The following is a 20,688-nucleotide window of genomic DNA, read 5'->3' as shown; positions in this document are numbered from 1 at the left end:
TTATAATCAGGTAGACACACAACAGGGGTAATAAAAAACAATTTTATTTTCTTTAAAAAATAACCCGCCCCAACAGAGTTCCCATACTATCACATACAGAGCCAAAATAATATGCTTCCATGTCCTTTCATTCAAATCTATTGGGAAGTGCTATGACAAGGACTGTTCTTGATCAGTGGCTTCAATATTGCTTAGTCAGACAGTGAGGCTGTGTGGAGAGGAGTGGAGACTCTCTCGGTGTCCACATGATGCATTTCCAGGGTGACTGCCATTTCGTCTCCCCCCTTTGCAAGGTGCTTTGTGGCTTCAGTGAATGAAGAACTGCATCTGGTTTCAGTGGTGCTGCGAAATGCCCCCAGACTGATATTTTTTTTTCTTTTTTTAAAACACAGAATGAGGGAAAGAACACTGACCCCAACTGTGAAAGGCCCGGCAACTGGTGAGCCAAAATACATAACAGGTTAATATTATATATTTATATATACAAATCACCTTGGACACAATGAAGGATCAGTAATACGGTGTACAAAGGCATACTGATTATGTTAATAAACATGATTTAAAAATCAAACTCATCTGATCTCTTATCTTTTGATCCCTTTCAGCTCAAAGGGGCTCTGACCATCAGACAAGATTTGAGGCGCTTTAAGGGCAACTGAGGTGGAATTTTGAGACAGTCTCCACAGTGCCCTCTCGAGGATACACTCTGACACTAGTCAACAATATTCATAATAATAATGACAAAGGAAAAAGCAGTCTTTATAACCATTACACAATCGAGGCAAAAACGACTGACAGGCAGTGGTGAGCACAAGGCTCCTACCTCTAAGGAAACCAAAATAAGGTGGCTCAGAATATCCAGTCAAAAAATAATCATAATTACATGCATTTTTTTTCCATAAATCCAGAAAGTGACTAGATGTAAAGGCAGGGCATATTAAGTAGTAGTAATAGTTGCCCACCCTGTCCAATGTAGCAATCCCCTATCTGTGCCGCCCATGCACACAGAGCACCAATGGGGATTGGCTAACACAAGCTAGGGGATTGGGGCAGGGGATGCTGTAGGTGTGTGATGTTAGAAGTCCGAAGAGAGGGATAGAGGGTGATGATGGAGAGGGTGATAAGTGATAGTTTGGCTCGGAGGGAAATAAGGGGACAAGTGCATTTGAAGAGGCTAATCTCTACATGCTAAGAAAGAGACTGAGAGGGCAGAGATGTGTGTGTGCTTCTGCTATCCAGGCTATGAGTTGTAATTGCCTGCAGAGGGAAGAGCTTTGTTGTAAAAATGGGTGTGTGTGTGTGTGTGTGTGTGTGTGTGTGTAGGTACGCGGAGAAGTGCGAGGATTGGAGGTGTGGAGCGCGCTGTGTGGCATCACCTCCATACTGATACATGTTGGAATGTGCAGAATGATCGGAGCAAGGTCAACTGCTGAATGAGAGTTCAGCTTTGCAGCACTTAAGTGGTCACAGACTTTATATTTGCCTGCATTCAATTCTACAGAGGAGTGATGACCTTGCCTATTGCCTTAGTTACCTCTTCGTTTTGAAAACTGAGCGAGTGTGGGTGTGAAAACTCCAAAGTGGTCTGTGTCGAGCCTCGGGGCAGACAAGTGTCACTATTTTGAAGTAAAAGAAATCAACAAGTAAATTAAAAAAAGTGCCTCGTGGATCCTAAAAGAGCGTCGCATACAGAAATATTAGATTATCTTCCTGTTTAAGTGCCCCTTTTCCATTGGTTGGCATCACTTTTGGCTGGTTAATAATGCTGGTTTAGGTGCATGGGGTGCAAGTATATTTGATACACTCTATGCAAATGGTCCCTCTATTGTTATGCTAAGCTTGCCTCTATAGGGTAAATCTCTAAGGGACTGGCCAACCAGCACAGAGAGTGCGGCAGGACTTCTCTCCTGTGTCTACGATATGCTACACCTGCTCTGTCTGTCTCTGCTAATATAGAGACCAGAGGGCTAGTCTCACATGTACTAACAAACTCATATGTGCAGGACTGGTGGCACCTACATGCTAACACTAAGTGCTAATGTACCATACCTCAGACTCGTCAAGGCCGTTTAAAAAAATAACATTATTCAAAAACATTAAAAACATGAATGAAGTTCATGACGACGTTATAATGATACATGTAAGTGTGCATGCCCAGTACCAACCCTCTGGAGGATCCCCGTACTAAGGGGATTGGAACACTGGCATCCGGCTTTCGGATGGGTGAAGAGGCAGCATCGTGGTGGCAGTTAAAAAAGTTTTTTGTGATTTTTTTTTTTTTTCTTCTTTTTATCGCCTATTTTCCTCCCATCCGTATTGCATACTTACATACACAGGAGTGTGAAGATCGTGTACAATACAATTACATAATAATAATACCCAAGTTTTAAAAATTCAACATAAAAAGAGCAATACTCCTGGTAAAGTAAAAACAATAAAACGACAATAATAATAACAATAATAATAATAATATTCATAACCTTTTGAGTGCATGAGGCTGTAGAGTCTGCCTGTGTTTTACAGGTGAAGGGCCTTATGTTTCTTGGATGTGGGTGAATGACTGGCAGGTCTGTGGAGTGTGTGTGGTGGGCAGTCATAGGGAATAAGGGATGGGGATGAGGTGGTGGTGGCGGCCATGTGCCCACTTAGGTAGAAATGAGGTGGGAGGGATCGATGGTCGTGATGGTTGGCGTAGCTCAGGCGAAGTACATGGTCCTCAGGGTGTCGTGATGGATCTGGACAGCCTTAGCCAGCGCCTGGGGGTCCCGGCCGTTACTCTGACCGGACACATGGCTGCCCTCTCCACTGCAGTGATGACAAGGAGAGACGTTGCAGAACAAAGACCAGTGACACTTTGTATGCAATTATCAGAATAATGTCACCAATCGCATTGTGTCTCCTAAATTTGGGGTCCAAACGCTACATGGGGGCTGACAGTACAAGACTGATTAACTTTATGTTTGGTATTATTTGTGATAAGTAAATAAGCTTTAAATGTTTCACTAATTCTAAAAATAGAATAGAGAAAAAGTATGTCACACCAAAGGAACATTTTCCCATTACAGTGGGCTGTACAAGTTTGGGGAACCAAAAACTGGGTGATGAGCTGTCAAAGATTGAGAAACCCTGCGTTCCATCTGTCATAACCAAATCTAACCTGTCATGTTCTTTGTCCACCAGATGGTAGCGGGCACGGAAGGCCACGAGGCGGGCGTAGTAGGCTGGCGCAGGGATGGAGACTGAGCGGGTACAGCGCACGTAAGTGTGGCACAACTGGTACGTTAGAATCTGCAACTCATCAGCCGTGAAACGATTGTCGTCCCATAAGACATAGTAATGAGACGGCCGGCTGGTACCCTGGAGACAGAGAGGAGGCAGGAAATATGAGATGGAACATTAATGCAAAAAAAAAAAAAAAAAAAAAGGATCTGTGGATATGTAAAACAATCAAATACAAAATGTCGGGTTTTGGTGTTAAAGGTATTCAATCTTATTATAATCTATTCAGGAAAATGTAATCACAGAGCAATGAAACATTCTGCGTCTGTTATTATTACCTGTATGCCTGCATGGCTGCACAGGTAGAAATCAAACTCAAAGGGATGAGTGATGCTGGTGTCCACTGTAGTCCCTGCAGGAATATTCCCACTCTTCCCAATCTATCAAAAGAAAACACAAGATGATCATCGTAAAACACAAGGAAACAAGTGTGCACGCATGAATAGAGAACATAAAAAAAAAAAAGATAGTGTCAGAAAATGGATAGCTCACCCTCTCAGACTTGTCAGCACAGAAGAGGCGTGTGTGGTGGCGTTTCTGCACCACGATGTAGGTAATGCCAGGCTGATAGTCCTTCTCCAACTTGATGCATGCATCTCTTATGGCCAGGAGCTCGTAGTGCAGAATCTACACAACAACACTGTTTATTAGCACTCAAGCCGATAAAGAAATGATGCATTACATATTCAATATTAACCACCAAACAACTCTGATCAGTGTCGGTTACCATTACGCCATATTACCTGCGGCAACTGTCCCTCAGGAACTCCATCTCTGTAGAAAATGATCCTGGTGGGCTTGAACCGGGTCGATTTGTAGAACTGAATCAGCAGTTCTCGCACCATGTATGACAGATCTTCGATGATCTCCTGCCTGGGTCTCTGGACTCGCACTGTGGCACAGTATCTGCTGGGATGAGCGTCCATACTGCCTACCACCTGGAACAGAGGGGAGGAGGGCAGTGGCAGAGTGGGACAGGGCACTGTCAGGGTCAGCGATCCAATTTCCACTGGTAACACATACGCGAAAAAGGGCGCCATCACGAGTACATCTCGATCTACTCTGAGTAAAACTTAATTCATTTAGACATCTTATGCAGAAGTTGTAGCGTATAGTTTTAATCAGCACTGTTCTGCCCAAGTAGCTGTTGTGTATTATTCTTCAGTTCGTGCATTTAGAGTAATCAGCTTACACAGACATCAACACACTGTCCTTTCACCACTATCACTTGTTTGTGTATATTTGTACGTTAGCATCCCCTAGAGGTTGCCACTGGGAAGTGTAGGAGGCTCAACACCCCCTTTTATTTTTCTTCCCTCAAATCCTTACACTGGATTACAACCATAGGTTTTCACCAGTGTTCTCCTCTGTCAGGAGGATCGAGACAGACCCACTCTCCTCTCCCATCCTCTGTGCGCGCGTGACTCAAGCGTTTGTCATAATTGCTAGGCAACAACACAGCCAACCACAGCGGAGCTGAGGTCAAGGGCAGGCGTGGGTTGACGTCATTTCCTTTTTGAACGTGAGTCAGTGATGAGCCTCTTGTTTCCCTTTATCCCTCAACAACTCCTCTCTTCCTGCGTTTTTCATCAGCCTGATGTGTTTTGTGTGTACGACTCTAAAAGAAAAGTCTGATTGACGGCAGACGTTTCTCTTAAAATGGGCTTTCAAAGCACCGTGTGTCGGGGAATTTAACTAATAAGTTGGTGTTGGTGATATATTCTGATTAGCCTGTAGAACTGTGAAAAGTGTTCTGGCTAAATTGCAAGTTTATGAAAGGCCTGGGAGTGCGCAACAGATTCTAAAGCCATAACTAAGAGCTGCAGCTACTAGTGGTTTGATTGAAAACGCCAAGATGAACTACAAATGCCCATCGCAAGTTACCAGAGCTAAAAGTGTTGAATTCATCTCATCTATCCAACAAACATAAAAGCATTTCCCCGTTTCTTTTGTGCATTCATCTTTGCTCACTAGAAGCATTGACAAATATTCACATATGAGCTGAATGTAATGACATTTGCACTGCAGTGTTTCAGTGTTAGATTATAAGCTGTTAAAGCTCTTCTGTCTCCCACATGCAATTTATGGCTGCGGGATTCTTCTCTTATCAGCACTGTCATGTGCCATTACCACCCAGTGCTACTGTCACCAAGCAACCGCAACTGTTTGCTTTTCTATGCCATCTTGAGGTCATTTGCATTATTTACATGCTCTTATTGTTTTTTTGATTTCATTATTTTTGATTTCTAAAAAGGAGTGCTGCTGCAGGCTTCTGGACCGCCCTCAGAGAAACCACACTACACACTGCGGCTGTGTGAAGGTATTAACAATGATCTAGATCTGTTTTTGCTGGCTTACAAGAAGTATGTTTATAAAATATATCTCAGCATGTCCACTTAGATCAGGTCTTAATATTCTGGCTCCAGTACCTGACAAAGATGGCAGTAAACAGCAAACCCAAGCCCAGTCTTTGATTTCAGAAACCCAAAGATTATGTAAAGTCTGTTGTTTTCCAACAGCTTACAATCTTTAAACAATAGACACAGACAATTATTAGTTATCAGTTTGATTAATCAAGCAATCGTTAGTCTCTAAATAAGAAGTACTAACAAGAAATGCCCTTCATAAGTTCTCAAAGCCAAAAGCACCACACCTGGACTTGACCTGTACGCCCTGACTTTGTGTGGCATGTTGCGCACTGCCTTCCTTTTCCTGAGACTGTGTTCAAGGTCAACTACTGTAGCTTAATAAAGGCGTTATTTCTGAGACTTACAGCAGTAATGGAGGGCTTCTTGCCATCTCCAGCAGGGGGGTGCGTGACATCTGCTCCCAGGAAGATAACTGGCTGCTGAAACACTGCTGACCTGAGAGACCGCATGGAGGAGGAGATGCAAATTACACTTGCTCATAAAGGCAGTGTGGGGTTGCTTTTGAGGGTTTCTACCATCATCACAGGCTGAAATTCTGTGATGGGTCAATGAACAATACACAACTTTGTAGGCTTCATCTACATAAAGGATAACTCCACTATCTTTAAGCCTGGGCCCTGTTTTGACATAGTTTTGGTATGAAATGACTGATGGGTACAAAAATCTCTGGAATTGGTCCAGTAGATTGCGTCAGCCGGCAGCTGAGAACACACATCAAACAAGCTGCATACGTAATGTAATCTTTTGGAGCAACTGTGTCCCATCATGTTCACGTAAAGTGCCACTAACAGGCTCAGATTGTCATCCGAAGTGTCTGACAACATTAAAGAAAGGCTCCCTACAGAGACAGACCTGTATAACCCACAAACAAGTGTTTGTTTAACTAGAAATAGCCGTTTTAGCGCTCGGTTCAAAGCCACCAGACTCCATTGACAAAGACAGTAATTTTACACAGGGGTTGCTGGTCTATCCACTATCTCGATCAGTTAGTTTGTTTGTGTTACTGTGGTGTTTTAAACAGTTAGTTCAGATCCAACACAATATTTGTGTGACACAACAACGCAAACCAACCAACCGATCGAGGCAGCAGTAGACCAGCCACTCCCATGTTCTGTAGGTAAAATGACTGTTTTTGTCAATGGCGTCTGGTGGGTTTGAACAGTGCAAGAAAATATTTCTTTTAAAACAAAAAGGATCTTTCATGTCTAACTCTGTAGGGATCCTTTCTGTGAAGTTGTCAGACATTTCAAATAACAGCCCGAGTGACCGACAGTGGCAAAAACAAGCACTTTTACTGGTGGTATTTTGATCGGCCAAAGACTGTGTAAAAATTGTGCCTAGGTTTAAAAATACTGGAGTTATCTGTTAAATTTGAACATGCAAATTGTTACAAAAGGACATCAAACACAATAAGAAGACAAAATAAAGGACAATACAAAACTTGCATCTTAGAAATTAATATTGCAGGAGCCATTTGTCATTTACTTAAGGATAGAATCCTAAACATAAAAGCAACTTATTCTATGGTTTAAAAGTGCAAATTAATGCAGAATCTGTAGGCAAAGGACAAGACTTTGGGTGTCAGAAGCATTTTGGTTTCAGTTTATAGTCCGAGTTGGCCAATCACGCTTGAGTCCACGTGGTGCAAAAAAAAAGCAAAAAGCATCCGCTGAAATACAATCACAAATAACCCATCGGCTATCGTCTGATAATGATTCAGCTCTTTTCATCTCCATTATTATATCTGTTTGTAGAGATAAGCAAAAATGTCAGAGAGAGGAAAGAGGAAGTCCTGGCCCTGATATCCGTTATCTAGGTATCCACTGGCCCTTGCCGCCAGAGGCTAAATCATCATCAGACGATGGCCTACTGGTTATGAGATTTATGGAAAGGTTGTCCTCTTTTATGGACACTGATGACCTTACTGGTGTTAAAGGGTTACACAAGGGTCAAACACCTGTTTAAATGCAACAGTAGTATTATAAAATTCTCACTGTTGTCCTCCTGCTATGAATGTCTACAACTAATTAAAAGAAGCTCAAACAAAAGCTCACCGTTGGTGAGGCACCAGGATGTTGTTGATGCCTCCCAGCTTCACGTTGATCTTGAGGCAGAGGTTGGAGAGGGTCTGCGGTGACGTCTTCACCACGTTCTTCACCTGGACACACTGCGTGGCCATGCCCAAGAGGGTGTCTCCCACGCGCTTCACCTCCGCTAAAGAGGACAATTTGGAAATGGGATATGAATGAATGACACCATGATGCTAAAGATCTAATGTGGCATTTTGAGGAGTTTGCTTTTTCAAAACTCTGCTTCTTGATGATGAGGCTTTAACAGCAGAGCACATCTTTAGATAGTTTTGAGGTTTTATGACGTTTTTAGACTGCTCCTTCTTATAGAATTTACTTATTCGTCTGTGCAAAAACAAAAACAGTCTCTCATCATGACAAGCAGAGAGCGTATCTAAATAATAAGAACTATGACATGGCCTACCATAGACGGGAGTTTTTCCTGGCAGGATGACGATGATAAGCTGCAGTCCAGAGTAGGTGTTCTTCAGGTGTCTGAACATGGGCTCCACGCTGTCTGCTCCCTGGGCGTATTTGCAGAAGCATGGCTGGCCCTGAATTGGCATCCCAGCATCCTTAGAGATCTTGCGCAGCTGGTCTGTGAAGTTCCTGAGTGAACACCAGAGTAGTAGGCATGCAAAAGTTAAGGTTTTTCACACCTTACTGTTGTCGTGCACTTTATCTCTGCCCCCCCCCTGTCGTATTATAAAGACACGAATCACCGTTTTGGAGAGAACAAATGTAAACGGTCTGTATTTGTATAGCGCATTTCATTTCAACTACTCAAAACACTTTCACATCACATCCTCATTCACCCGCTCACACATCATTCATGCAGAAGGAATCTAAGTTGGAGGAGACTGTTCTTTTCCACACATTCAGTTGAGGTTCAGTGTCTCGCCCAAGGACACTTTGACATGCTGACTAAGAAGAGCCGTGGATCGACTTCCGATTGTTGGACGATCCGCTCTACCACTGAGCCACAGCCGCCCCTCGTGTGTGCTAAATATGGCGTTGTGGCTGCTCTTTCTTTTTTTTTTCTTGCTCGCAGCCAAATTCAAAGTGGATCTAATGACTTAACAGTATCAAATGCAAAACAGCCAAAGAATGTTATGGAGAAAATTGTTTAATCCCCAAAAAAATGAATTCCCGCTGTTACTCCTCATTAGTACTTACTTGAGCACCTCTTCTCTGCACTGTTTCTGGGGGGCAAAGCAGGCAATCGCCCACACTTTGATCTCGATGCCGTTATAAAACTGCTTCCCCCTCATGTCCCACACTCCCTGGTTGGGGGTCGCTATGGCACGATTCTGTGGAAGAGAGGACCAGAGGAGATTAAAGTTTAAACCAAATCAGGTCACATCTACAGTAGTTTACTGCACGGCGCACTGTGTGGACTGACTTCTCTTAAAATAACAAATGAACCATGTATTACCCGTCCTCCATACTGCAGGATGGGGGCTGGAAGCACTCTGCCCGTCACTTCAGCCATGTCGTCTTTCACCTTAATCCCAAACTCCTGGATGTACGGGTCCAGGTTGAAGTTAGCGTTCTTCATCTGTGGGGAGCGACGGACATCCATCATATCTCAAGCGGATCACAGAGCCACACATTCCTAAACACTGTTGTTATACCTGGTGCGTGGCCTCCACCCACCAGTTGTCTCTACAACTCACCAGCCTGCTGATCTCCTCCTGCCTGTCGGGTGCGGAGCGAGCTGTGGCTTTGATCATAGTGGAGGTCTGATTATCTGTCAGCTTCTTGATGCATCGTTGACCTGCTACAATGTTACACACCTGCAAGGAGTCATCATCATGTAAACATTGGTTATTGACATGCACTAATCCTGGATGTAGCTAATGTATCAAACTAGTCACATATGAACACTATCTGGTAAATCTTTGACCTAAAATAAGCTCAGTTATTGTATCACAGTGAAATCATTTCCTTTCCTCACCTCCAGTGGCAGATAGGTGTGCTTCTGCTCCTGGCCCACCTGTAGACAGGGTAGGTGGGGGTATTTTAGCTGCAGGTTGTACTTCTGCTTGAAGTACTGGGCCACTGTACATTCTACTGTCTGCCCACTTTCGAGCTGGAGGGGAAACCTGGTAGAAAAGACAAGAAACATGAACTACTCGGGGACCTGGTAAATAGACGATGCTGCACATCACTGGCCAGCTCCTGATTGGCTGAGTCATCTAGGTTGACACTAAAATCACATTAAAAATAACTATAGTCTTTTTGTAAACAGTCTGTCAGGCTGTAAACAGAGTGTTTTAACTGTCAAATGATTTACCAAATATCATGTGGTATCATATTATGGGGTGTTTCCACTGCAGTCAGTCAGTCATTCATTGATTCATTCAAACATCAGAATCATGCAACGGTAGCTGCACACAACAGGGTGACTATATGGTCTGGTGCTTAGTGCAAGTCACTTCCAAAAGCGCCTGCCAAATTCATTTGAATGCTTTCTGCGTTCTTACGTCTGGTGGCTGGCAGGCCGTCGGGTGACATTGCATACGCGATACTTCCTCTTCATTTGGCCACAGTGCGTCACCTCCACCTTCAGGCCTGGTAACGCCAACGATAAGTAGGGTAAACAAGCAGGAACAGAGACAGACAGACAGACATGACAATTCCAAGCAAAGTAATTTAAAGAGCTTCTCATTAGAATAAGTGAAAAGGGAAATGTCCGTGATTATATATGGCGGTAACTCATTTATAAGGTCTAGAAAGAGATCTGAAACGAATCTGCCAGGTGTAAAGTGAGCAAAGGATCTTTAGGCGGAGGCATGACGGTGTCCATTTATTTTCTTGTTGAGGGCTTATCCTGTGTGTGCACCAGCAGCCCACCTTTAATCTCCTTGGTGAAGCGAACCCTTTGTGAGTCAGTGAGAGTTTTGGGCTGCTCGTCAATATTGCGAATGTCCAACACCTCACACATGAACTCAATTACAGGCTGGGCTTTGTAGAAGGCCGTGGCAGACACTAGAGGGAGACAGAGAGCAGCAACAAGTCCAGTCAGAAGAGCAACTTCACAAAAGGCTCCTGGTGACCACAACATTTCTGAGCCTCTGCGTCACAATTTAAGGCATTATCAGAGTGAAATTATGTTGGAATAAAAAGGTAAAATATAAGCAGCCGATAGGAAGGAGAGCAGCACCACTTACACTATGATTTAATTATAAGTCATGTAATGATTGGTGCTTCAAATCCTCTCAAGTCCCAAAGTGAATTTAACTTTTCACCTCTTCTGTCCCTCTGTCATACAATGTCGGTAAAAACAATGAGTTCACTGACTGACACACACTCTGGTGAGCTTTGGTGACTCACCATCAATGTTTAACATCATCTTCCACATGGCGGGGCGCACAGACTGGTGGAAACCAAACCAGACTTCCCTCCCTCCACCCAGTGGGTGGTAGTATCCTTCAGGTGGGGAGAAAAATGAACGGCCCACTGGAGTGTACCTAATTGGAGGAGGTGGGAAGGTGAAATTGATGAATGTGAAAAAAGGACTCGACTGGATTAAAAGTACACCCTCAGGCTGACTTCATGTCCAGGGTGACTTCTTATGTAGGAGGTTTGAGAATGAGTCACCTCTTAGAGGGATTTGTATTTTTTAGGAGTAGGTTTTTACAGGAGTAGGGATGTTGTAGTGTGTGTACATGTGTATGTTGTGGTGTAAAAGATGAAGGGTTTCCATTGTGTACCTCATAGAGGCCAGGTGGCGCATGGCCACGTCCAGGGCTTGGACCGAGTCGAGGGGAACCTGCAGCCGGCCGCTGACCAGAGTCTCCTGCAGCAGGCGCCATGAAACTTTGGCCAGCCAACGGATGGACACCTTGAAGATTCGGTCCTTACCCTCGCCTGGGATGGTTACCTCGAAGTCCACCTGGAGAATTCGAGGATAGAGAGGGCAGAAATGGAGAGGAGAGGTAAGGCTGTAGGAGAAGGAGAACAATAACCACAAGTTGAATCAAGAAGAACTTCTAGCAAAAGAAAAGCTGATTATCAGGCCGTGCAGTATACTGGAAATCCTACTTCGTACACGATTCATTATTCGAGGCGGAATTTCACATTATAGAAGGTGGTTCAACAACACCTTGCCTGCTACACATCACTTATCTTACAGACACTACACAGCACACGAGTTTGCATGGCTTTATTTTCTATTGCTGTAGGGGCTCTTAAACATGACTGTAAGTCAAAGAACATGTGTCTGTATCCTTTTGGAGATTGTTTGACACACTTATTCACGTTCTTGCCAAGAGCTGGATGGGAAATCAATACCACTGGTATGTATGTATGGGAAATATAAAACTAAACCCTGCAGCCCTTTAGCTTAGCTTATAATAAAGACCAGAACCTGGGGGACACTGCTGGACTGGCTCGGTCCGAAAGTAACCCAAAGCATCAGAAAGCACCCCAAAAGCTCACTAATTAACATGTTTCATTGTTTTTGTTTAATCTGTGCAACAACAAACGCAATGCAGACATTGCAGATTTATGGGGTGTTACGTGTTGGACTATTTCTTGGCCAGGAGCAGCGACCTCCAGCAGTCCTGCCATCACCATGACAGCCAAGACTCCTTTGGACAAAGCCAGGCAAGCCATTTCCCCCATTTCCCATATTTATGCAAAGTCAAGCTAACTGGCTATGGCCTTATATTTGCTGGACAGGTATAAATATAGTACTGAGCCTCTTATCTGACAAGAAAGCAAATTTCCCGAAATGTCAAACTATTCCTTAAAGATTAGAAATAACAGAAGGAACAGCTCTGCGTGCTCAAATACTCCAGGACACATTAAAGCTACACGTAGGTGTCTGTGGTTGTTGTGAATACTGAGATAGACATATGTGCTCTGCAGGACTTCTATTCAGTGTTGTGCAAATAACCCTCCCTTCCCCAGAGAGTCTTCTGTTATTCGCATTAAAACGGGGCTTAAGATGGACTTTATTGATCCCCGAGGATAAATCAGTCGGTGATCATGGCGCGGTGTAAACCACTGCAGACATCTACCTTCTCACTCCCAATAGGAAGTGCTAGCACTGTGTAGATGTTCTTTTTGCCGTCATACACTGGCTTCCTGTCGCCAAAGAGCTGGGGCTTGAAGTGTTGCACCATGTATTCCACCACCTCCCTGTAGGAAGAGACACACAAATACAATATGGGATTAACACGCACCAGAGGCAGAAAGAGACCCCGCTCTGCCAATTAAACCGATCCCCCGATCAGGATGCTCTATTGTGATCGGATTGTGATCAGTACCCCAGATGACAGAGTATTGATCAAGCAGGATACAGCTGGTGGGTGCAATATTTCATGGTCACAGGGGGAGAGGCAAGGACAAAAAGAGCGAGGGTGTGGGCGGGGGGCCACCCTTCAATGCCCGGTGCCTTGGCCTTCATATAAATGTGGGGGGATGAGGATTTGTTCTGAATAGAAAAGGTCAAAGGGCTTGACCTTTGCATGCCTTCTTGGAACCTTTGTCTCACACTCCAAAAGCAAAAGAGACGGATGCTCAAAGACCCTCTCTGAAAGAAGGAGGTACGTTTCTCAAGGGTCCTTCTTCAAAATTTCAGGTTTTCTGAGCAAACGCGTCTTTAATTACAAATAGGAGATGACTGATTTGTTCATTTGTTTCTGTTTCCGTTCATGTATTTGTTAATTAGGGAGACAGCAAAAGCTCAAGGACACTCCTAGATAATTCTCTGGACAGCCTTCAAGGATTTGACCAAAAGATTGTTTGTTAAATCAAAACCAGAATGCTCTATGAGGACACTGGTATTGGATCAGGGCTGTTTTAATAGACAGACATAAATCGTGTCAAGATGTTCCTTTCAGATTTAAGAAAAGTAAATACTTAAATAATACAGTTATATTCAAGCTGCACAAGTCTAAATAAAATTGTCAACATTAATGGCAACCCCATGTTTGTACAATAATATCTGGTTTCCAATAGCCAGATGTCATTTTTGTCGAGAAAGAAAACTGAACATACATCAGAGTTTTGTCCATTAAACGCTGTTTTACACCTCGTCTTTCTAAATGATTTACTGACTTTTGTCCACAGGCCTAAGGCTATTAGTAAACCACAGTGGGAGAGTGAACCTAAGAGTTCATGAATTGGAATACGTCCAAAAGAACGTATAACGCCTTCATAGAGGGACAGCATCTCCTGGATCAAACATGACGAATCATATTTATTGTGTGGCGTGTTGCCTTTTCCCCTCAAAGGCAGACATGACAGTTGTTTTAAACACGCTGGCTCATGGAGAGTCATGACAAAAGTCGGCATGTCGGGCAGACAGCGCATTTCCCCCCCTGGATTTCGTAAATTATGTCTATGTACTGTTTGATGCTTGGAGTAATAAATGTGACAAATCACAACCGTGGCAGCTTTTTTTATTTCTAATTTGTTCCAGCTGAAAAGCATATTTGAATGGGGCCACCAAGATGGTCTAGGGGCTAATAGCTCCCTTAGAAAAGTTGATACTGAATGAAGCACATGGAAACTAACACAGCAACCCTTGCTAGCCTGTGCATGCATTGAGCGAAACACTGATAGATAAACCTTTTTGCAATGCAGGCAATAGATTCAGATCTCTGCTCCTGCATGATATCATGAGGTTGATTCACGTTTATTCTATCCAATAATATCTTTGGGATCCTGCCTCAAACACCACGATCATCCTGATTTGGCCTGCCTCAGCCAGCCAAAGGTTCAACCATCCAATAAAGGGGCTTCTTAGAGCACACTCTGCAGCATAAACACCAGCCAAGGTGAAAGGGTCAGTTAAGTTAGATTCACTTTTGACTCCACCATCTGTCCAGTCCGGTCACTCTGGCACAGCAACTGCAGGAGGAGGCTCCCTGGTGCTTAGTGTGATCCAACCCATGCATACTTTGTGTTTCATTTTTGCCCGATACTGCTCTGATGCCTGGACTTTTCTCAGATTGCTTCTTGCTCTTTCAGGCCAAACAAGAAGTCACAGTCGGTATGTTTTTCACACAGGCTTTGTCTTCAACATAAAGCAAAGCATATACTAGAATCTGAACTTTGCAAAAAATGTGTCATTGGCTGAAAATATCAGAAGCAGGCAGGTTAGTAAAATCTATCTCAGTGAGGTGTACTCAAGAGCTGAATGGGTCTGCTTAAGCTGCAAAAGATTTCTTATTATTTCCCTCACACAAAAACAGGGTAATCAACTGTTAAAAGACACAAATAGTTATTACAAAGAATTATATTTTAATCTCAGTTCATTGTTCATTTGTTGAAAGCAGCTGCTGCTGCTGCTGCTGCGGCTGCCACCTGAAAGACTGACAACACAGTGATTACAAGTGGCTGGTGGGCTTTCATTATCCAATTTCAAACTGTTCCAGACTGCAGAGACTTCAGCTGCTTGTTGACTTCTTAAAATGCATGCCTCGCTGCCACAAGTAAATAACTTGTGACACATGACAACTGGCAAGTATTGATCTTTGAGATTAATGTGGGACTTCATAGGCCAGAAATACAAGAAACGCTGTGCCTGTGATCACATGGTGCAACCATAGTCTTCATATGTCCTGTTACCTGTTGACTCTCCGAGGGCACTTGTCGGGTTTAATGTCCACCTCATAGTGATAGACGTCCATCTTTGGGATCTCCACCTCAAAGTAGTTGGCCAGCAGCTTGATGGGCTTGCCCACGGTACCCATGCCTGGCCGGCGGGGGGCATGGAACACCTGCTGCAAGGGTGGGGGGAAGGCCCCCATGGGCACTGGAGCGACAGGGAACGGGGGGCCATCGACAAGGACAGAGGGGGTTCAGAGCAAAGAGGGCAGAAATGTGGAAAGAGAATGTTCACAAAGCAACAGTGGGAAGAGAAAACGAACGAATGAAAGCAGAGGAAGGGCGCAGGCAAAGCAGGCACACGGGAGATAAAGAACGGTTGAGTGAGGAGGTGGCAGAGGAAGTGGTTGTGAGCAGCAGCGGACAGGGCAAATGTGGCATAAGCCGGGAAGGAAGCGTAGGCAGAGGCCGAGAGGACAGAAGTGGAGGCCAGAGGTAGCGGCAGGAAGGGGAAGACGGGGACGAGGAGAGGGAGGATAGGAAAAGAGACAAACAATGAGGATGGAATAGTTTATGCAGCAAAATGTGCATTAGGGGCCAGGGGAAGGGAGAGAGGTGTGTTATGGTGGTAAGATAAAGGGTGATGGAGGGTGATGGATATTGACAAGGCATAAAAAAAAAAAAAGAAAAAGAAGGAGGAGTAACAGCCAGATTAGGTCAAATGAGAATGGACAAGGGAGGGAAGGGGGAGGAGGAGAGAAAGGGAAAGAAAAGGAATACATTAGAAAAAAAAAATGCCTCTTTATGTAGAGAAACTGCAAATTGTGATTTCTATTTCTGTTTGTAATTCATTCATTTATCATATGAACTTTTTTTTGGTTTGGTTTGGTTGCGTTTCAGGTTGCACCGTTGCTCTACAGATTACCAACAATTATGATAATTGATCGATTGTTTAACAAAAACGGCAAACATCTGCTGGCTCCAGCTCGTGTGAAATTGGAGGATTTTCCATCTCTCTCTGTTGTAAATTGAGACTATAGAACAACTGATGTATCAAGTAATTGAGAAGATCATTTAAAATTATATCGCTAATGAAAATAATCATAAGTTGCAGCCTCAAATATATTGTGGATTGTAGTTTAATTTCTGAAAATGACTTCACCCAACACACACTTTATATTATTTTAGTTATTTTTCAGTTAGTAAAGTTTGGCACTGACTTGTATAAAGGCAGTATTACACTGGCAGAAAACATGAGAAAACACAAATGGCCCACAGCATACAACTTAAATCTTCCTGATCAGTGTCCACACTAGCATCAGGTCTTAAAAACAAGTCTGAGCCGGTCTGGAGGTCTAATACAGAGGGGGGTCCAAGACTGGGTGCTAGATGCGAGGCTAGCTGTGACTCCTGCCTGAGAGGGGCCCAGTGCCTTAACCTCTGGGTCCCCAGAGAACAGCCCTCTTCCAGCACAACAAAGACCCCAGCTGCCCTGCTCCTCCATCTCTCTCACACACACACACACAAATGCACGGGTGTGTGAAAGAGGGAGCGCCCTTGCTACGGCGAACACACTCACTCTTACACACAAACACAGGGGGCCCCCTCTACATTCCCAGCCTCACCATGGAGACACCACGGCAACACAGCATTGTCATGGATATCAGGGGACCTGTGCGTGTGTGTGTGTGTGTGTGTGTGTGTGTGTGAGTGGGGCTGTTGGAGGAGATGGGAGTAGGCAGGGTGCTGCTGTGGTCCTGCTGAAGAGACCATGGCCTTTTCGGTCCTGCACTGAGCGTTTTCCCACTTCGGGCCGAGGCGCCCGCGTATCCCAAACTGGAAAAGCCCTGCTTTAAATATCTGCTAAGGAAATCCCTGGGTCAAACACACCACTCACTCATATGTTCACCCACCCTGAGAGGAAGAGTAACATTAGCAACAAAACACAGAAAGATGCTCTGCAGTGTGTGTGTGTGTGCGCGTGTAAAATCACACTTCACTACAACACATCTGACAAACACCATAAACACAGACACCAGACATGTGCTGACCTCACATACTCTGTGTGCGAGAAAGCACGCATGTGTGTGTGAATATGTAAGTGTCTAGAGTGTGTTGTGATCGCTGCACACTCACACAATGACACACACTTTCGCCCTCGTGCCAGTGAAGGCAGATGGTGAGAAGCGGAGCCAGCGCTCTCACATATCCCAAGACAATAGCAGTCTTTCCCGGGCGGTAAGACTTAAAGCACAGCTTTGATGCTGCATCACAACATGAGGACTCTCACTACTTACAGTCTTTACCATGACGTAACATGCAACAAACCCAAGTCACATGGGAACGACCACTCTAAAGTAGTCGTTCTGGGGGAACATGTTCATTTTTTACGCGCTTCATTTTGGGTTATTAATGGCTTCGACTGCAAGTACACACTGAAATTGATAAAAAAGATATCAGAATAAAATGAGCCTTTGATATCTCAAAATAAAGAACAGTGGTGGATGTTTACAAAGAGACCCCTTCAGGGGACCACCACAGGCCAAGTACATAAATGAGAGGGAACAGCCAATTATGCATTAATTGTTTTGGCAAACTAGTTGGCTCTCTGAATAACTGGCTGTGACCATGAGCTAAACATGGCAATCAGCTAAGTCTAAGAAAATAGCACATTGAATCGTCACACTTCAAACACAAAAGCAGACTTTGAGATGACTGGCCCCAGGCACCCTTCACCAGTTGTAAAAAAAAACAAAAAAACAACAACAACAACAACAACAAGGCGATTCAATCTAACTCAAGGTTCAGTATCTACATTGATTTAATCTCAATCTGTGGCCTATTTGTGCAGATAAAGACAGCCAGGCGATTTTCAAAGAGGATTCAGAGGTAGCCATCAGGTTCTGTGTGTTCACAACACCACCTCCTTAATTAAGACAGCATGCAATATGATTTTTTTTTTTAAAAAAGCTGCCTTCCAAAGTACAAGACAGATTCAAGGCCGGATTACAAACACCAGGGGCCAGGATTTTCCACAATAGGCGGACTTCAGACCTGGTCATAAAGTCAAACATCACCTAGTTTTGTGACTTATTTGGCGGCACTTTGGTGTCATTCAAGGAACCTGCCAGATAATGATCTGAGCACTGGATGTAAATCTGAAAGTGAAGCATGCAGAGAGAAACCCCACATGCAAAGCGCAATGCACTGCACATGTTCCTCAGGAGTACAAACAGGTTCTGTCAACTCAAACAGCAGATTTGCAGACATCACAATTGAGGATTATTTTTGGTTGCACAGGAATTAATAATTCATCTGTCTCTGCAGATCTCTGGCCTGTGCATGTGGACCTTCAGTGAGATATAGGTGCTGTACTCTCTGAACACCCTCAACCTGTCAGTGAAACGGGGAGGCTGGTCTGCTGTGGGGGTGTGCGGGGTGCAGCCTGCTGCTGGTGCTGCTGCTGCTTGAAGGCGGGCTTCACCTCGTCCCTCCTCACAGAGATTCCCACGACCTCCCTGCCCCCGCGCATGGCTGTGGATATAGTCAGCGCTCCAAAGGGCTCGTCCGTAGCCATAAATCTGGATAAATAATAACGCTCTGTGCATGCAGCCTGCAAACAGAGCCCCCTCCATCTCCCACTCTCTGCGGTGCAACAGACGGGGTTGTCACCAAGCCTCCCTGAACATCCCCCCTGACGCCAAGGCCAGGCTACGGTGCCCCGCTTTTTCAAATGTGCTCTCCGATATATCTGCAGCCATAACTCGGGCGTGATAGCATGTTAAGCCACTGAAGTGAAAATAAACCTACCAGCGCCAGACGGTCCCGGCTCCATCCCATTCACTTAGCCGCGCGGGTACAAGCTAGCTAGTCCGGGGTGCTGTGGCCAAACCGCCGGCCCCTTCAGGCTGGAAGCGTCTCAGACTTCCAGCCCCCTCCTCTCGGCGTGTAGTCTTCTCCTTTCTCGGTGTACCCCCGCCCCCTGCCCCTACCAGAGCCCCCCAGACCCGCAGAGGAGTTGAGGCTAACGGCGGTAGCTGCCAGTCGCCCGTCTGCCCGTTGACCCTGGAGCTAGCAGCGGCAGGGCTGGAGGGAGATACCGTCTTATTTCTGGCCTCTCCTCCGTCGCGGGGCTCTGTGCTCCCTCCCGGCGCCGTGATTTCGCCGATTGTCCGAGGCGTTGGGATTTCTCGTCAGTCTGTTGCGCTCCTGCTCACCGTTCAAGCAGGATTCTCCAGCGGAACAAAAAAGGCCAGCCCCTCACCCCCCAAAAATCTGAAACTTCTTCTGTGCCATTAAAAAGTGCAAAGGAGCTGCTGATGAACTTGCTGTCACACCCCAGAGGCTGAAGACGGAACTGCACTGCAGATATGCAAATGTGGCCGAGTGTCAGGGCAGGTCACCCGGGCTGTGGGGCTGGGACACTGGGTCTCCCGTTTGGTGAAGAAACTACACATGAATGAGATGAATGATCATTGTGAATAACACCACACACCATCCATGTCCATAGAGTCTTATTTTCACCATAAGAAAGAGTTAAAAAGTTTATTGCAGGTCAGTCATTTGTGTTGTTAAAATTCAGCCTATGTGATTAACACAGGTACTTCACAGTCGACATATATGTGTCTGGTGATTATTATTTTAGGCACATCTAATTATTGCTTTTCTTTTCTCTATTCCTGTCTGTTTTAGTCACGTATTTCATAACTATTGATCGGTTAAATCTAATTTTAGTTGTATTTCTGAGTGGCATGGCACAATTATTACATCCGTAGACGTATTTTTGTATGTTTTAGTATAGGGATAAACTTGTTTTCTTGATATTTACCAAACATGTCCTTCACTGTCTCCAGTGGCAGCTCATCCTTAGCCTCAACCTTCATCTCCTGTCCAGCTACATACAGCTCTGGAAAAAATTAAGAGACCACTGCAAATTTTTCTGAGATCAGCATCTCTACATGTATGACAGCCATCCCATTCCAGTGTCTGATGAATTCCAACACAAGCTCACCTCATTCTACTTAATGAGGTACTGATTAGGAGATCACCTGAACCAAATCTTATTTAATGAGGAAAAGTATAAAAACCACTGCTGTGGTCATCACTATGCTCTTGCAATAGGACCAGCTGGATGGAAAAATCAGTGCTAGTAGTACCTCAAAAGTAATTGGAATCACAAAAATTACTATTGACCATTCCAAAAGAGTTGAAAAGAAAAGTTTTGAGTCAGGAAAAGAAGGGTTAAATTCTGGCTTTACTGGCAGAGGGATACAGTGAGCGTCAGGTTGCTTCCATCCTTAAAATTTCAAAGACAGCGGTTCATAAGAACAAGGTCAAGCAGGAGACAT

The 20,688-nt window shown here is 44.5% G+C and overlaps 1 protein-coding gene across 1 annotated transcript; it reads right to left on the bottom strand.

Annotated features, from left to right (window-relative positions):
* Window positions 1-69: 69 nt before the first annotated feature.
* ago1 (argonaute RISC component 1) lies at window positions 70-19,217 on the bottom strand. The gene is made up of 19 exons (XM_070834635.1): window positions 19,151-19,217; window positions 15,362-15,548; window positions 12,805-12,925; window positions 11,494-11,675; window positions 11,114-11,250; window positions 10,634-10,768; window positions 10,264-10,351; window positions 9,735-9,882; window positions 9,454-9,573; window positions 9,213-9,335; window positions 8,954-9,087; window positions 8,202-8,386; window positions 7,763-7,922; window positions 6,053-6,143; window positions 4,023-4,217; window positions 3,772-3,906; window positions 3,558-3,659; window positions 3,158-3,357; window positions 70-2,805 (listed from the first exon to the last, which is right to left on the bottom strand). Exons 1-19 carry the CDS (start codon window positions 19,173-19,175, stop codon window positions 2,697-2,699), a joined length of 2,577 nt encoding a protein of 858 aa, XP_070690736.1. The 5' UTR covers window positions 19,176-19,217; the 3' UTR covers window positions 70-2,696.
* Window positions 19,218-20,688: the final 1,471 nt, after the last annotated feature.

This window comes from Pempheris klunzingeri, chromosome 8, assembly GCF_042242105.1.
Source record: "Pempheris klunzingeri isolate RE-2024b chromosome 8, fPemKlu1.hap1, whole genome shotgun sequence".
NCBI lineage: Eukaryota > Metazoa > Chordata > Actinopteri > Acropomatiformes > Pempheridae > Pempheris > Pempheris klunzingeri.
This window is presented reverse-complemented; position numbering and strand designations above follow the sequence as displayed.